Here is a 22,054-nt window from a genome sequence, read left to right on the forward strand (position 1 = left end):
AGAAATTGTATTTTTAAATAAAAAATGGAAATATCACATTTACATATGTATTCAGACCATATGCATTCAAATTACAACCTCGAGTCTTCATGGGTATGACTTCACAAGCTTGGCACACCTGTATTTGGGGAGTTTTTCCCATTCGTCTCTGCAGATCCTCTCAAGCTCTCAGGTTGGAATGGGGAGCATCGCTGCACAGCTATTTGCAGGTGTCTTCAGGCATGTTCGATCGGGTTCAAGTCCGAGCTCTGGCTGGGCCACTCAAGGACATTCAGAGACTTGTCCCGAAGCCACTCCTGTGTTGTCTTGGCTTTGTGCTTAGGGTCGTTGTCCTGTTGGCAGGTGAACCTTCACCCAATTCTGAGGTCCTGAGCGCTCTGGAACAGGTTTTCATAGAGGATCTCTGTGCACGTTGCTCCGTTCATCTTTCCCTCAATCCTGACTCATCTCCCTGCTGCGGAAAAACACCCCACAGCATGATTCTCCCACAATCATGCTTCACCGTATGGATGGTGCCAGGTTTCCTCCAGACGTGACGCTTGGTATTCAGGCCAAAGAGCTCAATCTTGGTTTCAAAAGACCAGATCATTTTGTTTTTCATGGTCTGGGAGTCCTTTAGGCGCCTTTTGGCAAACTCCAAGCAGCATGTCATGTGCCTTTTACTGAGGAGTGGCCCTAAGGTTCTTCTCCCCCGATTTATCAGTTTGGCAGGGCGACCAACTCTGAGAAGAGTCTTGGTGGTTCAAACTTCTTCCATTCAAGAATGATGCAGGCCACTGTGTTCTTGAGGACCTTTGATGCAGCAAACATTTTTGGGACCCTTCCTCAGATCTGTGCCTCGACACAATCTTTTCTCTGAGCTCTACGGACAATTCCTTCGACCTCATGGATTGGTTTTTGCTCTGACATGCACTGTCAACTGTGGGACCTTATATAGACAGGTGTGTGCCTTTCTAAATCATTTCCAATCAATTGAACTTACCACAGGTGGACTCCAATCAAGTTGTAGAAACATCTCAAGGATGGTCAATGGAAACAGGATGCACCTGAGCTCAATTTCGAGTCTCATAGCAAAGGGTCTGAGAATACTATTTCTGTTTTTTATTTGTAATACATTTGCAAAAATGCATAAAAAACTGTTTTTGCTTTGTCATTATGAGGTATTGTGTGTAGATTGATGAGGGAAATGTATTTAATATATTTTAGAGTAAAGCTGAAAAGTTGAGGGGTCTAAATACTTTCTGAATGCACTGTATCTTAATTTTGTGTTGTCTTGAAGTATTACTTAACGGCCTTGCTGCAAACAGAATGGTTGATTTGGAGTAGATTTCTTTTAATACAGACTTCCTTCTTTTCATTTTTTATATTTTCAAGTATTGTGGTGGCAGCATTATGTTATGGGTATGCTTGTCATCGGCAGGAAGTGGAGAGTTTGTTAGGATAAAAATGAATATGAAAGTCTTCTGAAAACCTAAGCCTTTTTTCTGCAGGACAATAACATAAAGTTCAATGCCAAAGACACACCAGAATTACTTTCCAAGAGGTGTTAAGTGTTCCTGAATGGTCCAGTCTCAGTGCGGAATTAAATATGCTTGAAAATCAGAAACAAAGTATGAATACTACTGTCTATCAATGATTCCCAAACAATTTTATTTAGCTTGAGGAATTTTGACAAAAACAATGCATATTTGTAGCCCTAAGAGTTGTGCAAAGTTAGTAGAATCTTGTTAAAAATTATTCACAGCTGTAATGGCTGTCAAAGGTACTTCTACCAAAAATGTACTCTGGGGTGTGAAGACATACGCAATCTAGACATCGTTGTTTTTTAAAATGGTTTAATCCCTTTTTAGATGTAATTTTAAGGCAGCAAAACGATAAACCTGAGAAAGGGGTGTGTAGACTTTCACTAGCGGCTGTACATCACCACGCCCCCAGAAACCAGAGAGTCACACTATACACCTACTATAATCACACTATACACCTACTATAATCACACTATACACCTACTACGCAGCCCTAATTGTCAATCGCTCAGCAGTCCGTTAGCTGTCAAAAGACCTCAGTGGCAGGCAGAAGACAAGAATATCATTCAAATTCTAAAAATAGAACAGCATTGGCTAGCTAGAAATGTCTCTACCTCTCTGCATTCTGGCTCAGGCAGTGACTTGCTTTGGGAAATTGGTCGCTACTTGAGAGAAAAAAGCTCCCTCTCTCTCCGCAGCCTGTGTCAAAAAAGTGTCTGGTCTCTGAAAGCGATGATGTAATGCTCGCTACCCTCCCTCCTGACTGGTGCTGCCTGCCCCTCCTGCCCTTCCTCAGGCGCTTGAGAAAATAAATATCCAATTTGGAGCCGTAGAGGAGGAGAGAGTGGGGGAATGCAAAATGTCTGTTGCCTTGGCTACCCAAACGAGTCATCACTACCCGCAGACGCGGGGCCACATTTCTCGCCGGTGGATGGATATTACTGGTGCTCAACGCTCATCCCTGCCTCCATTCATTTGGAATACAATATGGCTGATTTACCTCAGGGGAACGACTAGGCTGGCGTACTTGAAAGTCACGACTCATAAATGAAAGGCGGGCTGTGAATAATATTGATTAATCAATGCCAGTGTGACCGAAAACTAAATAGAGCGTATCATGCTAGGAGAATATTGCTGAATGTGAAAGTGACTCGAGTGACCTGGAAGAAGAGTGACTTCAAGGTCACAGTTTCAATTCTAACCCGCACGGTTCCCGGCATTGGTGTGCATGTGTTGGGGTTAAGAGACACAGAGTGTGTGTAGTGGTTGGATGGATCAGGGTTGGGGCTAATATGCCCGCTTGGCCGAGCTTGGGAGGTCTGGAATTGGCTTGGAGTCCAATGTAACCTCCAATCAATTACACAGTGCAGTGGATAGAGAGAGAGGGTTTCTATCTAACTTATTCTATACCATGGCCAGATATAGTGCCATATTTCCTGTATTCAGATTCAAAAGGCTTTAGCTTACATCAAATGTACATACAGTAAGATGGAAAATTGTCTTTGGCTTGTTGAGAGCTTGGGACTGACTATAAGGTTCTATCTGCAAAAATATGATTCTGAGATAATTGGACTTAAAGTTCCAAACCCTTAATGTCTTGAATAGTGTCAGCCAGTGGCATAACGGGGGGGGGGGGGGGGGGGGGGGGGAGTTGAGCATTAGGTCAGTGTGTATGAGTTGCGCTCTTTGTAAAAGCAAGCAGAGCAGAACATGGCTGATGTACAGTTGAAGTCGGAAGTTTACATACACTTAGGTTGGAGTCATTAAAACTCGTTCTTCAACCCCTCCACCAGTTTCTTGTTAACAAACTACAGTTTTGGCAAGTCGGTAAGGACATCTACTTTGTGCATGACACAAGTAATTTTTTCAACAATTGTTTACAGACAGATTATTTCACGTATAATTCATTGTATCACAATTCCAGTGGGTCAGAAGTTTACATACACTAAGCTGACTGTGCCTTTAAACAGCTTGGAAAATTCCAGAAAATGATGTCATGGCTTTAGAAGCCTCTGATAGGCTAATTTACATCATTTGAGTCAATTTGGAGATGTACCTGTAGATGTATTTTAAGGCCTACCTTCAAACTCAGTGCCTCTTTGCTTGACATCATGGGAAAATATAAATAAATTGTAGACCTCCACAAGTCTGGATAATCCTTGGGAGCAATTTCCAAACTCCTGAAGGTACCAAGTTCATCTATACAAACAATAGTACGCAAGTATAAACACCATGGGACCACACAGCCTTCATTCCTCTCAGGAAGGAGACATGCTCTCTCTACTAGAGATGAACGTACTTGGTGCGAAAAGTGCAAATCAATCCCAGAACAACAGCAAAGGACCTTGGGAAGATGCTGGAGGAAACAGGTACAATAGTATATCCACAGTAAGATGAGTCCTACATGGACATAACCTGAAAGGCCACTCAGCAAGGAAGATGCCACTGTTCTTAAACCGCCATAAAAAAAGCCAGACTATGGTTTGCAACTGCACATGGGGACAACTATCATACTTTTTGGAGAAATGTCCTCTGGTCTGTTGAAAAATAAATAGAACTGTTTGGCCATAATGACCATCGTTATGTTTGGAAGAAAAAGGGGGAGTCTTGCAAACCGAAGTACAACATCCCAACCGTGAAGCCCGGGGGTGGCAGCATCATGTTGTGGGGGTGCTTTGCTGCAGGAGGGACTGGTGCACTTCACAACATAGATGGCATCATGAGGTAGGACAATTATGTGGATATATTAAAGCAACATCTCAAGACATCAGTCGGGAAGTTAAAGCTTGGTCGCAAATGGGTCTTCCAAATGGACAATGACCCCAAGCATACTTCCAAAGTTGTAGAAAAATGGCTCAAGGACAACAAAGTCAAGGTATTGGAGTGGCCATCACAAAGCCCTGACCTCAATTCCATAGTAAATATGTGGGCAGAACTGAAAAAGTGAGTGCGAGCAAGGAGGCCTACAAACCTGACTCAGTTACACCAGCTCTGTCAGGAGGAATAGGCCAACTTATTGTGGGAAGCTTGTGGAAGGCTACCCGAAACGTTTGACCGAAGTCAAACAATTTAAAGGCAATGCTACCAAATACTAATTAAGTGTATGTAAACTTCTGACCCACTGGGAATGTGATGAAAGAAATAAAAGGTGAAATAAATCAATCATTCTCTCTACTATTATTTTGACATTTCACATTCTTAAAATAAAGTGGTGATCCTAACTGACCTAAGACAGGGACGTTTTACTAGGATTAAATGTCAGGAATTGTGAAAACTGAGTTTAAATGTAGTTGGCTACGGTGTATGTAAACTTCCGACTTCAACTATATATCTGGTGGCTATGGAGAAAGATGATGGGGAGTAAAGTGAGAACGACATGGCTTGGGAACACCTCTTGGATCCTGCAGTCTGACGGGGAAGACTGGGTGAAAGCATGAGGAAGTTTTTTTAGAGCATTCATTTTTTGCCAACCTCAACAGAAAAGTATCCTGAAGACATAGTCAGGCCAACACAGAGTGGGAATTGTCATGTTTTCAAACTTTGGGTTGTCATGCATATATAATTATGCATAGCTTATCACATTGTTAATACTGTTATGTTTTGTGTCTTTTTGTTGCTCTCCAAGTCTTATGCTATCACTCTCTTAGGAACCACAAGGAGAAAGTGGAGAAACAAAAAGTGTTCCATCTGACATGGAACAAGACAGCAGATTCAGCTGGAATGGCATTTTGTTATGTGATGAGAGATGGAAATAAAAGTGTGTATGATGTGATCATAGTACAGAGGCCATAAGTCTCTGAGTTTGTAAACCTCACGTTGAATGTTTGTCATCATTGTTTGTTCATTTATAATCATTTGTCAGTTTTTTTAATTCATGTTTTATTATCATCGTTTGTCCATTTAGAAGTAATTTCCAAGTTCATATAAATTGAACATTAGGACGCTATTGTTCAAGAGGAGGGACTGTTGGATTCAGGCTAAACTTTGAACATTGAGATATTAAAAACATGATAGATCAAAAGCATAGAATATGAGGAGTGAAAAAGACTGGGTTTTATGTCAGAAGTGAATGGTTTTCTGTGGAAAGACAGATGGCTTTGGAATGTGTTGGGTGGAGATCTTGGAAACTAACAATGCCACTGAGGGAGACTGGGTAATGTATAACGTTTACATTGTCAGGATATGTTATTGTTAGCCATCAGGGATACTCTGGGAGGAGAGGAGACAGTCTTATATAAATAACCATGACAGCCTTGAGTTGGGGAGGAGTGAGCACTTTGGGGTAGAGGTCAGGTTAGATGAAGTGAGGAAGAACATATATCACTGGAGGAGGAGACTCAGCCTAGGAGAAAGGGTTAAATATCAGTGCTTGTGTGAATATTTTTTGTTGTTGTCTGAATTACAGCTGTAACGACCCTTTGGGAAGAATTCAACTTGGTTAAGCTTCTCTAGTGTCTGAGTTATTTACTCTGAGAAATAAGAGCCTAACAGGGCTCTGCTGCAGGGTGGTGGACCCCTAAGGACAGGACGGGGCAGCTTTCTTGTGTGCAAGTAAAAAGTGCTCTACAGTACTATTAGTCCTATGATAGTATTTACAAGGAGGATTTGCTGTTTCTGTTTGTTAATGTATATTTGAGGTGTATGTGGTTTTTCTTTTGTTTTGTGTTTCCAAACCTTTCCCTTGTGAATGAAAAAAAAAACGTAAATATGTGAACTGGGAAGGAAATTGTGTTCGGAGAGAGTTGAGTTATTGACTAGACTGGTGGGGGTCGGACTTGCAGGCGGCTCGAGCTGGATGGTCGGTCAGGCTGAAATTTGATATAGAGGACGTCTTAATCAACAATCAAAAGTCTGTGTTGAGAGTTGTTATTTTGTTAGGCTATTGGTTAAAGGTGCAACAATATTTATTATTGAATTACCTTTGATCTACTTCAGTCTTATTAATCACTTAAACATATTTAATAATGATCTCTTACCTAGCTTGATGACTTTGGGCATTTTTGCTTACTTTTTGTTCTAAATTCGAGACGGCATATTGGATTGTGTAAAAATGCAGGAAACTTTTATATTTTATAATCCCAAGCTCTCATTGCGGCACATTAGGGTGGGTAGGTAAAGTATAACACTCATTAAGTAGATTAGGTAGAGAACAGCAGAGAACAGCATCAGCAGGACTGAGTGTACTCAGTTGCAGTGGGACCGCTCGATCTTATAGGTACAGATCTAGGATCAGCCAATGTCCTTTGTATGGCTGATGAGCAGAATTAGGTATGTTCGTTAGGATGGATCTTGCTGTAGTGTACACCCAGTAGCTCTGTGTGTTCTAATGAACACAAGTACATAAGGGGTAGGGGTTGACTGTAGAGGATAGGGCCAGACACTCACATTGCACTGTGACCTGGGCCCAGGCGGACGGGGGCTGGCCCAGGCTGTTGCTGGGGCTACAGGTGAATCTCCCAGCATCTTCAGGCTTCACACCGCCGATGATGAGTGAGCCGTCCACCAGAATACTGACTCTGTCCCTCAGGCCACTGCAGAGAAGGGAGGGAAGAGCATCAATATAGAGCCTATAACCACTTCCACAAGTACAAATGTCACTTTATTATGCATTAACGGCAACTAGGTGAGACTAGGTGAAAATCCAATTTAAGTGGAAGTTAAGATATGCCCAAATAGCTAGGTTTCCATCCAATTGGCGACCTGACTACAATATGCCCATTTTCCTACCAGAGGTGTGTTTCCATCAAACTGACTTGTTACGGATAAAAAGGTGATGACTGGTGCACATAAAAAACACTTTTGCTCTTAATTCCCATGTACTGAATACAAAAAACAGAAGATCAATGTGTTTGTACTGCATTTTCAACTCTACCGATGGATTTGTCATAAAAACGGTTTCTCTCTAGACAAGAGTTCGCTGGTAAAGTGGACAGGGTAGGTTATTTGATGAGATATGAATAAGAGCAAGATCATTTTACCTGATAATTGGCAGCCAAGCACCAATCATCATGTCACCAGCATTCAGGAAATGTGAATGATCATCATGCACTTAACCACAATTTGAAGTTCATCATAACTTATTTCATCTACCCACAAACTCAATGCTTTTCCAAGTCATGATGGTAGTCCTACAACGTAACGTGTCATCCACGTTTCGTACTCCACGTTTACTTCGATATGAAGGTAATTATATCAATATTTGCACATAAAGGCGTTTCCACCAAAATTGTTGCATAATCAATTTCAAAGACAAAATAATTATCCACCCTTGCGTATTTTGTTTTGTCGAAATAAGGACATTTTACCAATAATTCCTGGTTTCCATCAGGCCTGTCGTGAATCTTTTCAAGCGGCAGCCATCTGGTAATTCATTAGCATGAAATGGTTGGATGGAAACCTGGCTAATGACTAAGACAGACGTGTGACTATGAAAAATAACACAGAATAGTGAGGCTGAAATTATGTGGCTTCACTCACAATGCTTCTTCAGGACAGTGCCCAGGTGGCATAGAGTGTTGAATCATTTTCAAATATCATTAGCATTAATATAATTTTCTCAACTTCGCTGTCCTACAATAACAGAGAAACCGTCTCCTTATAGCCAAATGAGGGCTCTTCCATTGTCTCTCCTTGCTCTCCATCTCCCTTCCACTTAGGACGTTCCTTCTCTGGGCGGGTTGAAAAAGCCCATAAGATCCTATTTTGTTCTATAGAGTGTACAGGCCACGCATGAGTGGACGTAGGATGGCTGGGGGCTCAGTGGGTGGCCCATAATCATAGCTAGTGGAGCGTGGAATGACACAAGCACTGTGTCACTAGATATTCCTGTCTCTAGGGACAAGAGGTGGTGGTTAGGGGGGGGTCTTCTATCAAGTTTCAAGTGTTATTAGCCGTATCATATGTACAGGATACACATGGTATAAACTGTCCAACTAAATGCTTACTTGCAGGTTCCTTCTCGACAATGCAACAACAATAAGAAATGATAAAAGATAAGAATACGAAAACATAAAGTAAATAGAATTGAATAAACATTTTAGCATCAGTAGAATACAAGAAGGCACAATATATATTCCAATATTTACACATGTATCAGGGAAGGTGGGAAGTGTTTAAATTGTGCAGTATTAGCAATAGCAAATAAGAGTCTGGTAGCAGCAGTTGTGATGCGTGTGTGGCATAAACATACAGTTCCTTCAGAAAGGATTCATAACCATTGACGTATTCCACATTTTGTTGTGTTACAGCCTGAACTCAAAATGGATTACAAAGAAATCTCACTTATCTACACACAATATCCCATAATGAAAGTGAAAACATGTTTTTAGACATTTTTGCAAATCACACCCGATTCAATACATGTTATAATCATTGTTGGCAGCGATTACAGCTGTGAGTTTTTCTGGGTAAGTCTCTAAGAGCTTTGCACACCTGGATTTGTTTTACATTTTCAAGCTCTGTCAAGATGGTTGTTAATCATTGCTAGACAGCCATTTTCATAGATTTTTTTTTTCTCCATAGATTTTCAAGCTGATTTTATTTCAAAACTGGAACTAGGCTACTCAGGAACATTCAATGTCCTATTGGTAAGCAACTCCAGTGTATATTTGTGTTTTAGGTTATTGTACTGCTGAAAGGTGAATTCATCATTCCCAGTGTCTGATGGAAAGCAGACCAGGTTTTTCTCTAGGACTTTGCCTGTGCTTAGCGCCATTACGTTTAAAAAAAAATCCTTGACGATTACAAGCATACCAATAACATGATACAGCCTCCACTATGCTTGAAAATATGGATAGTGTGTTGTATTGAATTTGCCCCAAACATAACACGTTGTATTTAGGACATAAAGTGAATTGCGTTGCCACATTTTTCGCAGTATTTCTGTAGTGCCTTGTTGCAAACAAGATTCATGTTTTGGAATATTTGTTATTCTGTACCGGCTTCCTTCTTTTCATTCTGTCATTTAGGTTAATATTGTGGAGTAACTACAATGCTGTTCCATCCTCCGTTTTCTCCTATCACAGGCATTAAACTCTGTAACTTTTTAAATTCACCATTGGCCTCATGGTGAAATCGCTGAGCGGTTTCCTTCCTTTCCGGCAACTGAGTTAGGAAGGACACATGTATCTTTGTAGTGACTGGGTGTATTTATACACCATCCAAAGTGTAATTAATAACTTCTCCATGCTCAAAGGGATATTCAATGTCTGCTTCTTTTTTTACCCATCTAGCAATAACAAAGGGTTTGAATTATTATTGAGTCAAGACATTTCAGCTTTTCATTCATTTGTAAAAATGTCTAAAAACAATATTATGGGTTATTGTGTGTAAACCAAATCTAAAATGTAGAAAAAGTCAAGGGGTGTGAATACTTTCTGAAGGCACTGTGTGTGTGTGTGTGTGTGCGTGTGTGATGTGTGTGTGTGAGTACGTAGAGCCAGTATGTTGTTCTACCTTTTTCTATCTCTATCTTTATCTGCTCACTGTATTTCTGTCTACATTATGATCCTTACAATCCTCTTCCACCTTCCATGACTGACTCTTATTTTCTCTATCTTCCTTCTCTCGTGTCGCTCTACCTCCTTCCTAGAGCTGGGCGATATAGACAGATAAATTGACCTATTCTTCTGCGATAACGATAAATCAGCGCTAAATGACATGAAATACCTTTTTTCCGCAAGGTGCTAGAGCTGAAAGTTACTTTACATTTTCGGGCAGGGCTCTAGACAATCTTTTTCCAGTGCCAAGTAAAACAACTGAGAAGGTAGCCTACGATTCAGAAAGTAAGCTATTTCATCAAACATATCCAGGAAATGCTTGATTGATATTTTGGTAGGCAACCTGTCAAAATGGATGCAGAATGATCAGATTTATTTTTGGCTCTTCAGAGAATTTGCACACATCTTTGCTCATAATGGTCTATAGGTTTTATTATTCACCACCTGAGGAAGTGAGAACTCAAAACACTAAGCTATGTTGCTAACTCTAAATATGATAGTGTTGTTAGATAGCCATGTAGGCAAATTGATTAATCAGTAAATGTAGGCTAATGTCCTACAAAAACGTTCCAACACTAGGCCTAGGCTACTTGATATACTGTAGGCCTATTCACTGCAAATGGTGCGCTCCGCTCGGCTCAAAACCATACTAACCACAGACTACTCCGGTTGTAAAGTGGTGCATTGAACATGAGAAATACATGACATACTCACAGAAAGCTTTGACTCTCCTCTCTGTAACTAAAACAACAGTAGTTGCTTTAAAAAAATATATTTTTCCCGCAATAGCATTTTGAGCAACGGTCATATGCTTGTGCTTCTCAGAATGCAGCTCTCCCTCCTCCACGTGCACATTTGGTAGAGAGAGTGAGAGTCAGCAGCCCACAATCTACAGGAACGTTGTATAGCAAAATCACAGAAAATGACAGAAGTAAGCAAAATGCTTTGGTAAGAGGAAGGGAATGCTAGTGTCAGTCATTTTCGGTTCCTCGTCCCATCTCTACTCCTTCCTGACCTCCCTCCACTTCAGTCTAACTAGTTTCCCTCTGACATTCTCCCCCCCATTCCCTGATTTGCTTACATAAGCTACACTGTGCATGTACCTCTTTACCTGCCTCTCTTTCAATATTTTTCAACACCTCTCTGCTCCCTACCACCCCCCCATCCTCATTCCCTACCTACTACATCAGGGGGTACCAGGGCTTAGGCTGTAAGAGGACACAACACCCAGGAATTGATCTCTGTGGGGCAAAACAAATGACCTAGTCGAAACATTGGGTGTTTATGTGCTGGCTCTAAATAAATGAAAATTCTAAGCATATACCTTTTATATTCTGTGTGCGCTTTTCCCTGTGGATATATTTTTGCTAAGCGTCTGGGCCCATCCCCTAAGCATGGTGGATCTGAAGAAACTGAATGAAAGTGTTCCAGTGTATGCGCTATTGAAGACTACTACTTCTAGCTTTCTGTCCTAGAGAGAAGACACATTGAGCAAGGGGCATGTAGGGGAAACAGCATTATCAAGTATTGATGGCTAGCTTCCCTTGCATTTAAGCTTCTCTGTTAGACACTATTTCAGGCACTGCTGGTGTTATGCCACTGCATCATCACTTCATGTGAGGAGGAAGAAAAGCACAATAACGCGGGTAACCCAAAAACTCATATCACCTTCTCTGTGTCAGGGTCTCAAATGAGAGAACTTGAATGCGTTGCGCATTCCATATTTATTGTGCATGTGAGTTGGGGCAGGATTTTATTTCAGAGTACTTCAATGTCTCTCAAATGTCACTGCGTGCATGCACAAGTAGGACATAGATGACCAAACACACTAATGTATACATGGACCCATAAATGTAAGCTAGTGTATTAGAGGATGTCCACATTGACATGACAACAACACATTTTGACATATCCTTATAGAGTTTTGAACTCAGTCCATGAATGGTTGCTGCTGTTCCTTGTTGTGCTAGCTATGGAACATGTTTAAAATAAACTGTCAACTACATTTTCTTTGTCTGAAGCACTTTGTGATAGACAATGAAGATGTCATGGCCTGTAGCAGGAGATGTGCCTATTCTAGAAGACCTTTTTAGTGGAACACACACACACACACTGGAAGAACTTGTCCCGATTTATGTTTTTAAATCATTGAGGCTGATTCCCTGACCTGTGAATGTTTTCAATTTGCTGTTTTATGATTTTGTTATACTCTTGTGAATTCTGTTGTTTTTTACTAGATTACCTGTAGTTTTTCATGTTGTCTGTCTGTAATTGTGTAAAGACTAGGTGCTGCCTATCTTGGCCAGGACGCTCTTGTAAAAGAGACTTCAAATATCAATGAGCCCTTCCTGGTTAAATAAAGGTAAAAAATGTAAAAACACACACATGAATATGGTCAGACAGTGATGGGCCCAATCAGATTACAGGCTCTTGTTCAAGACCCTGTGCCCTGAGGTTCACGCATGCACGCTAAACGCATGCATGGATGGATGCACGCATGCACACAAGCACACACACACATTATATCCCTGACATAATCTCCTCAATATATTCTACATTAGACAAAATGCCCCAAAATAGTCCACATTACAAACAATTATGAAAGTGGCGGGATGGTACAGAATATAGTATGATAACACATTTCATAGCAACAATGCATCATAAAACTCAGACTATGTATAGCAGGGGTCTCAAACTATAGCCACGAGAGCCAAATGCTGCCTGGAAGCTTATTCAATGTGGCCAGCGGTTGTACAGTGTGTGGGGTGGTGGGGGGTGGGGGATGGGGGATGGAACAGTAATGAACCCGATCATAACTTTACTTCTTGAAGAAGACGTTGTCATCCTCCCAGAACCAGGTGTATGTGAGGTTGCCGGGGTAGGCTTCAGCTAGGCAGTCCAGCTTGGCGTCTTGGGATATGTTCACCGTCAGGTTCTGGGGAGGGGACACAATGAACGGTGGCCCTGGGAGAACAGAAAGCACAAAAAAAAGGCAATTACTTACATTCACTTTATTTGCATGTACTCAAACACATTGACTTGATTTGATTTTAATAAGAGAAGATATGAGAAAAGAATTGACAGAATATAAGTAGAATACATCAGAAGTACATGCAAAAGTGTGAGATGGAAAACACAACGCAGGCTTGAATGAAAACCTCACCTGATTGGTTGGTAAATTCACTTTCAAATTTAAATTATAAACACATTTTCACAAGTTTTTCACAAGTTTTCCAATTAACATAATGGCCAATTTCTTATTCAGCAGAAATAAGGTGACATGCTAGCTAGTGTTGTCAAGATAGCAGAATTTCGACTTCAATACCGATACCAGGTTTAGTATCATGATACCATCACGATACTCGATACCAAAGCAAGACCACGGCAAAAGTAAACACAACGTATTAGCTAAAGTCACAGAATGGCACTTGATTCAGACAGATAAACTAAGCTACTGCTCTGTTCAATCGTTGGGCATCTTTTGAGTTCAATATCATCCATTTTTCAGAGACAGTCATGTATTTTTATTTTTTATTTATCTGTTATTTTACCAGGTAAGTTGACTGAGAACACATTCTCATTTACAGCAACGACCTGGGGAATAGTTACAGGGGAGAGGTGGGGGATGAATGAGCCAATTGTAAACTGGGTATTATTAGGTGACCGTGATGCTTTGAAGGCCAGATTGGGAATTTAGCAGGACACCCCTACTCTTACGATAAGCACCATGGGATCTTTTAATGACCTCAAAGAGTCAGGACACCCGTTTAACGTCCCATCCGAAAGACGGCACCCTACACAGGGCAGTGTCCCAAATCACTGCCCTGGGGCATTGGGATATTTTTAGACCAGAGGAAAGAGTGCCTCCTACTGGCCCTCCAACACCACTTCCAGCAGCATCTGGTCTCCCATCCAGGGACTGACAAGGACCAACCCTGCTTAGCTTCAGTAGCAAGCCAGCAGTGGTATGCAGGGTGTGGTCTTTGTGGGCTATACTCAGCCTTGTCTCAGGATGGTAAGTTGGTGGTTGAAGATATCCCTCTAGTGGTGTGGGGGCTGTGCTTTGGCAAAGTGGGTGGGGTTATATCCTTCCTGTTTGGCCCTGTCCGGGGGTGTCCTCGGATGGGGCCACAGTGTCTCCTGACCCATCCTGTCTCAGCCTCCAGTATTTATGCTGCAGTAGTTTATGTGTCGGGGGGCTAGGGTCAGTTTGTTATATCTGGAGTACTTCTCCTGTCCTATTCAGTGTCCTGTGTGAATCTAAGTGTGAATTCTCTAATTCTCTCCTTCTCTCTTTCTTTCTCTCTCTCGGAGGACCTGAGCCCTAGGACCATGCCTCAGGACTACCTGACATGATGACTCCTTGCTGTCCCCAGTCCACCTGGCCGTGCTGCTGCTCCAGTTTCAACTGTTCTGCCTTATTATTATTCGACCATGCTGGTCTTTTATGAACATTTGAACATCTTGGCCATGTTCTGTTATAATCTCCACAAGGCACAGCCAAAAGAGGACTGGCCATCCCACATATGCTCTCTCTAATTCTCTCTTTCTTTCTCTCTCTCGGAGGACCTGAGCCCTAGGACCATGCCCCAGGAATACCTGACATGATGACTCCTTGCTGTCCCCAGTCCACCTGACCGTGCTGCTGCTCCAGTTTAAACTGTTCTGCCTTATTATTATTCGACCATGCTGGTCATTTATGAACATTTGAACATCTTGGCCATGTTCTGTTATAATCTCCACCCGGCACAGCCAGAAGAGGACTGGCCACCCCACATAGCCTGGTTCCTCTCTAGATTTCTTCCTAGGTTTTGGCCTTTCATGGGAGTTTTTCCTAGCCACCGTGCTTCTACACCTGTATTGCTTGCTGTTTGGGGTTTTAGGCTGGGTTTCTGTACATCACTTTGAGATATCAGCTGATGTACGAAGGGCTATATAAATAAATTTGATTTGATTTGATTTGGTAATAAATAAATTATACAATCATACAATCAATAAGACTTTGTTTTACGAATATAACTATGTAACATAACGGTAATTTATTTGAATGGTAAATCTCTATTGATAAAGTGGGTTAATCAATATGTAGCCTTGGTCTATTCACAATACAGGTGAATACATATTCAATAGGAGTGTGTGCATCCATTGAGTTGAGGTTGTTTAGGCTGATTTCATGGGGCTACAGATTACAAAAAATCTCTTTCCCTTGCATTTGGAACTTATTTTATTGTACTGATGAACAACATTTACAGAGAAGTAGCAATCTCTTACTTAATAGAAGTGTGCGCTGTCTCTTTAAAACCCAGTAATTAACGAGGCACATGCATACACCGTCAGTTCGAGGGAGAATTAAGTGGTGACGATTTTGTGTATTGACGTTCAGCTGTTAGCTAGCAAGCAAAGTTAGCTTACAAAGCTGGAAGCTATCGGTATCATCTTACATTGTAAAGTGTTCTAGCCTGTATGGACATTGTTTTGTGAAGAGTAATTAACAGTTTCAACCGTTCTACATGTCGTGTTGCATTATTCCAATGTGTTAACATCTGTGCACCATGAGTGGGGAGCAAGCTCTAGCAATGAGTGAAGCAGGCACGAAGTATGCATGTTGCGCTCAGCGAATAAAGGGGCCATCGATTGAGTAGATAGACAGACTTGATCCTCAATCAGTATAAAACGTGAGACATATTGGACAGAAGTTCAGACAGTAACAAAAATCTTAGAAACAAACAGTTTTTCATGTACTATTATCGGAAAAAGTACAGAAGCCTTGGTATACCGTGCAACACTAGCTAATGCTATCGCAATCTCTGTTAAACTGGGGCACGTTATGACATAAGATGACAACAGGGGGAGTGGGTCAGTGTGAGAGAGAGACAGAAAGAGGCTTTCCACAGATATCACAACTTCCGACCTGACCACGTCACATCATAATGGCACACAGGCTGTAGATGAGGAAGGATTACCCTGCCCATGGTGCAGGGGCCATGAGGAAAGTATACACAGTGGACACGCACGCACAGTGAAGATAGACACAGTGTACACACACAATGGTGATACACACAGATAGAGTCTCACACACCTCCACGCAAGGAGTTCATTAAGGCAGGTGGAGCAGAGATCATGTTGACACACATGATTCAGCTAATTAAGGTCCCGAGGAGCAGCTGACCAACAGAATCAGAGGTTTTAGAGCAGTGCTGGAGCAAAAGCCTGTACACACAGTAGCGCTAAAGCAGTGTACGCACATCCAGACCTACAGTATCAAAACTAAACTAATGAAGAATACCTGCACACTAATGAATGCTCTCGCAGTTTTATTTTATTGTGAAACCACAATATCTATTATTTACCCCCAGTAGCTCTCCCGGTAGGGTTGACTGACCACCTGTCTTTATTTTCCCGTGAGGGAATTTGTCTGGTGGGGTTCAACAATAAAAATGAAAAAACATTGTCCGAGAGGCTTCTAAACAGCTTCTACCCTCAAGCCTTAAGACTTCTCCCCCCCCCATGCTGCTGCTACTCTCTGTTATCATCTATGCAGTCACTTTAATAACTCTACCTACATGTACATATTACCTCAATTACCTCGACACCGGTGCCCCCGCGCATTGACTGTACCGGTACCCATAGCCCTGCTATTGTTATTTACTGCTGCTTTTAATTATTTGTTATTCTTATCTCTTACTTTTTTGTTGGTATTTTCTTAAAACTGCATTGTTGGTTAAGGGCTTGTAAGTAAGCATTTTACTGTAAGATTCGTTGCATGTGACAAATACATTCTTGCTTCCTACCCCGCCGAATATGGACCTTTTGTTGTTATGCCCGCTTGGCAGCTGGTAGTTGTTGTCCTTGCCCGTCAGCTACTTCTATCAAGAGGGCAAACTAGCTGCTAGGCTCTCCATTCGGCTGGCTGGCAGTTGCAACCTTGGTCTCCATGGATACCAGCATAGTAGGGGCACTGAGGGTTTTGCAGTACCTCCTGAAAATCTTAATAAAAAAAATATATATAATAAAAATATATATTTTTGGAAATAATTCGTTTTTCCTAAAAGTAGTGCACTGGGCCTTTACTAGTCCTGTATTAGGGGACAAATATAGCCGTCTGTAGAGCGAGCAAACATTGCGGCCCCTCCAATTAGTTACATCATCCATTCGGATAGTCTCCATGCATTTCATCCATGAAATATGAAAAAAACATTACAAAACATGTAAATAAACAAAACAGACGAGAGGGAAGCGACACCACCCATCACGATTACAGTGCCAGTCCAGAAGAAAAACATATTTTTTTAAATGCACAACGACGCAAAGTCTGGGTCTGTGTGGATTGCATAAGTGCAGATAAATGTATGCCTCAGTCTTCATTTCCTATTCTTTTCATGTCCCTCCAGTTCTTCTCCACAGCCTAATGTGCTTAACTGTTGCCTGCCATCCCCTGCAAAGAGAGGAGGAGACTGCCGCTCCACTGTTAGCCCAACAGGAACATTCTGGGAACGCTTTTGTCTGTGAATCAGGCATGATAATGTGTCATAGAAACGTTCCGGGAACTTTGATGTCTGGGATAATAATAGGATAATGTTTCATGGACATGACTAAGTATAGGGAGAGAGATGTGCTCTATGTCATTATGAGGAATAAATGGGGTACGTACCTACAGGTAAGGATGCATGTATGTTAACATGTGTAAGCGGTTGGGAAGTGGTTTAAGTGAGCTTTGGTGCAATAGTGGTGAGAAGGAAAGATGGGCCATCTTGCTCTTTTTCAGTCTGACATTTCATCAGTCGTATCAGCTCATTTAAATCTGTCTGCACCAATGGTGGGAAATCCTCGTAAACACGTCATAACGTGCACACACAAACACACACGCATTTTAATCATTTAGCAGATGCGCACACACAATTTTGAGCTGATCGCATAACAGAAGCCACACAAGCACACCCACCCACCCACAGAGTCCATCCCTCTCCTTTAGCCAGCTTGGTGATATTGACTGGCAGTATGGTAGTTCTGATCCAGAGCCCAGGGCCTGAGCCTCTAACAGTAGGAGAGTTCTTATCTGGAAACCCAGTGTGTGTGTGTCCGTGTGAGCGCGTGTGCAGCATTGGCACAGCTGGAAACATTGCCCGCTGCAGATTTACTTAGTTGATCTAGTGACGATCGGATTCAGTGGCTTACCAACAGGGACACTGAATTACCATAATCCTTACCCCCAGCGTCATCTGCCAATCAAAAGCTACCACTTTTTAAACACGCACCAACAGAGAAACCGACTAAGGTCCAAATGGAAACAATGTTTGTCAAAGCTAAGAACATTAACAACTTCATAGTTAAGAACACTATAACAATATGGAACAAAATGAAACATATTCTACAAGAACCAATATCACTCCCTAAAAACCATAGGGAACAATCTTTGGATAGATTTTCAGAATCCACCGATAAATTGGTCACATGGAAAACTAAAGGCATGGAAATCGTAAATGACTTGGCAACAGGTAATAAATGTATTTCCATGACCAGTGGAAAAAGTATCCAATTGTCATACTTGAATAAAAGTAAATATACCCTAATAGAAAATGACTCAAGTAAAAGTGAAAGTCACCGAGTAAAATACTACTTGAGTAAAAGTCTAAAAGTGTTTGGTTTTAAATATACTTAAGTACCAAAAGTAAATGTAATTGCAAGTCAAAGTATAAGTCTTTTTTAATTTACAGACAGCCAGAGGCACACTCCAACACTCAGACATCCTTCACAAATGAAGCATTTGTGCTTAGTGAGTCCGCCAGATCAGAGGCAGTAGGTTTGACCAGCCATGTTCTCCTGATAAGTGCGTGATTTTCCATTCTCCTGTCCTGCTAAGCATTCAAAACGTAACAAGTACTTTTGGGTGTTGTGAAAAAAAGTTGTCAAAAATATGAATAGTACTGTAAAGTACAGTTACTTAAGCACTTTACACCACTGTCCATTACATAATTAAAAAGCAATTTTAGACTGACCAATGTAGATATTTTCAAATACATGTAACGTAAAAGAAACATATCACTAAATTTAGATTTGAAGTCTTTTGGACATCAGAACAACCTTGAGGGAATCTTATGTGAGACAGAAAAGGATGCTCATATGATAGGTAAGATATACAAAACCTGCAAGAAAGCCTATCCAACTGACAATCTCTTAGAAAACAATATCAACTACTGGAACCAAGACTTGAAAATAACTGATGTTGGCACAAGATGAAGGGAATGTTGGAACATCATTAACAAAATGACAGTTAATGAAAATGTACACTTAATCCAGCATAAACTGATGTATAGAATTTATTACACAACAGACAAAATTCACAAATTCCACAGCACAATGGGCAAGTCATGGCTTAAGTGTAAAACTATAAATTACTCAATAATACATAATGCTATGAAGTCCAAAAGTTATGGGTGGAGTTAAAGTTGTCTGTCAGAAGTATTACAATGTAAACTTATTTTGAATCCATCTGTCTGCCTATTTCAAGACATGGTATATGAGGGTGCAGTGAGATACCCAATGGACTAGATGGTACTTTTATCGTCAATCATCTTGAAAAAACGTATACTTAAAAACTGGAAATCAAACCAATCCTCGCTCTCTCTCAAACAACTCCTAGTCCATACTCTAGCTAGCGTCGACTCCCGTGGTGTTTCCTGATAGATCTGAAGGGATTGGATAAGTACAAGGCAATATGGTGATGGCTCAATCTATCATGAAGAGAAAAATTAGGAAGGTCTGCACTCAGTATTTGCCGTGACAGAAAGGAAAATGTATTCCATCTTTAGTGATGACTCGATCGAGGCTTCTAATACGTCAAGGTGAGCTTCCACCCTGTTGCTTCCACCTACCCGGCTCCATTAGATCTACCAACACCAAAGGGGCCAGACTAGACAGTATGGATAAAGGGACCTTTTTGGACCTGGCATGTCTGTCAATTATTACTGGAATATTTTTCTATGGTCATAGACCTCATAGGCACACACACACACGCGCACACACACGCACACACGCACACACACACACACACACACACACACACACACACACACACACACACACACACACACACACACACACACACACACACACACACACACACACACACACACACACACACACACACACACAGTTGAAGTCGGAAGTTTACATACACCTTAGCCAAATACATTTAAACTTTTCACAATTCCTGACATTTAATGAGTAAAAATGCCCCTTGGGTCAGTTAGGATCACCATTTTATTTTAGGGAATTTGAAATGTCAGAATAATAGTAGAGAGAATGATTTATTTCAGCTTTTATTTATTTAATCACATTCCCAGTGGGTCAGAAGTTAACATACACTCAATTAGTATTTGGTAGCATTGTCTTTAAATTGTTTAACTGGGTCAAACATTTAGGGTAGCCTTCCACAAGCTTCCCACAATAAGTTGGGTGAATTTTGGCCCAAAAATTCAGGTTTGTAGGCCTCCTTGCTCGCACACGCTTTTTCAGTTCTGCCCACAATTTTTTTATGCAATTGAGGTCAGGGCTTTGTGTTGGCCACTCCAATACCTTGACTTTGTTGTCCTTAAGCTATTTTGCCATACATTTGGAAGTATGCTTGGGGTCATTGTCCATTTGCGAACAGGTTTTAACTTCCTGACTGATGTCTTGAGATGTTGCTTCAATATATCCACATAATTGTCCTACCTCATGATGCCATCTATTTTGTGAAGTGCACCAGTCCCTATTGCAGCAAAGCACCCCCACAACATGATGCTGCTACCCCCGTGCTTCACGGTTAGGATGGTGTTCTTCGGGCTTGCAAGCCTCCCCCTTTTTCCTCCAAACATAACGATGGTCATTATGGCCAAACAGTTCTGTTTTTGTTTCAACAGACCAGAGGACATTTCTCCAAAAAGTATGATCTTTGTCCCCATGTGCAATTGCAAACCATAGTCTGGCTTTTTGATGATGGTTTTGGAGCAGTTGCTTCTTCCTTGCTGAGTGGCCTTTCAGGTTCTGTCGATATAAGACTTGTTTTACTGTGGATATAGATACTTTTATACCTGTTTCCTCCAGCATCTTCACAAGGTCTTTTGCTGTTGTTCGGGATTGATTTACACGTTTCACACTAAAGTACGTTCATCTCTAGGAGACAGAACACGTCTCTTCCTGAGCGGTATGGCGGGTCATGGTGTTAATACTTGCATACTATTGTTTGTACAGATGAACGTGGTACCTTCAGGCATCTGGAAATTGCTCCCAAGGATGAACCAGACTTGTGGAGGTCTACAATTTATTTGGATTTTCCCATGATGTCAAGCAAAGAGGCACTGAGTTTGAAGGTAGGCCTTGAAATACATCCACATGTGCACCTCCAATTGACTCTTATGATGTCAATTAGCCTATCAAAAGCATCTATAGCCATGACATACTTTTCTGGAATTTTCCAAGCTGTTTAAAAGGCACAGTCAACTTAGTGTATGTAAACTTCTGCCCCACTGGAATTGTGATACAGTGGATTAGAAGTGAAATAATCTGTCTGTAAACAATTGTTGAAAAAATTTGTGTCATGCACAAAGTAGATGTCCTAACCGGCTTGCCAAAACTATAGTTTGTTAACAAGAAATGTGTGGAGTGGTTAAGGGCGCTGTACTGCAGTGCCAGCTGTGCCATCAGAGTCCCTGGGTTCGCGCCCAGGCTCTGTCGTAACTGGCCGCGACCGGGAGGTCCGTGGGGCGACGCACAATTGGCCTAGCGTTGTCCGGGTTAGGGAGGGCTTGGTCGGTAGGGGTGTCCTTGTCTCATCGCGCACCAGCGACTCCTGTGGCGGACTGGGCGCAGTGTACGCTAACCAGGTGCACGGTGTTTCCTCCGGTGCATTGGTGCGGCTGGCTTCCGGGTTGGATGTGCGCTGTGTTAAGAAGCAGTGCGGCTTGGTTGGGTTGTGTATCGGAGGACGCATGACTTTCAACCTTCGTCTCTCCTGAGCCCTTACGGGAGTTGTAGCGATGAGACAAGATAGTA

At 41.6% G+C, this 22,054-nt stretch overlaps 1 protein-coding gene across 1 annotated transcript in view; it reads right to left on the bottom strand.

Annotated features, from left to right (window-relative positions):
- The window catches only part of LOC139422042 (protein turtle homolog B-like), a 186,821-nt gene that overhangs the window by 49,291 nt on the left and 115,476 nt on the right, over positions 1-22,054 (bottom strand). Inside the window, exons 6-7 of the mRNA XM_071173178.1 lie at positions 12,844-12,985; positions 6,909-7,054 (exon numbers count right to left, since the gene is read on the bottom strand). Of these exons, the coding sequence (XP_071029279.1) occupies positions 6,909-7,054; positions 12,844-12,985 (288 nt within the window). The remainder of the gene's footprint in view (positions 1-6,908; positions 7,055-12,843; positions 12,986-22,054) is intronic.

Source organism: Oncorhynchus clarkii, chromosome 12, assembly GCF_045791955.1.
Source record: "Oncorhynchus clarkii lewisi isolate Uvic-CL-2024 chromosome 12, UVic_Ocla_1.0, whole genome shotgun sequence".
In the NCBI taxonomy this organism is placed as follows: domain Eukaryota; kingdom Metazoa; phylum Chordata; class Actinopteri; order Salmoniformes; family Salmonidae; genus Oncorhynchus; species Oncorhynchus clarkii.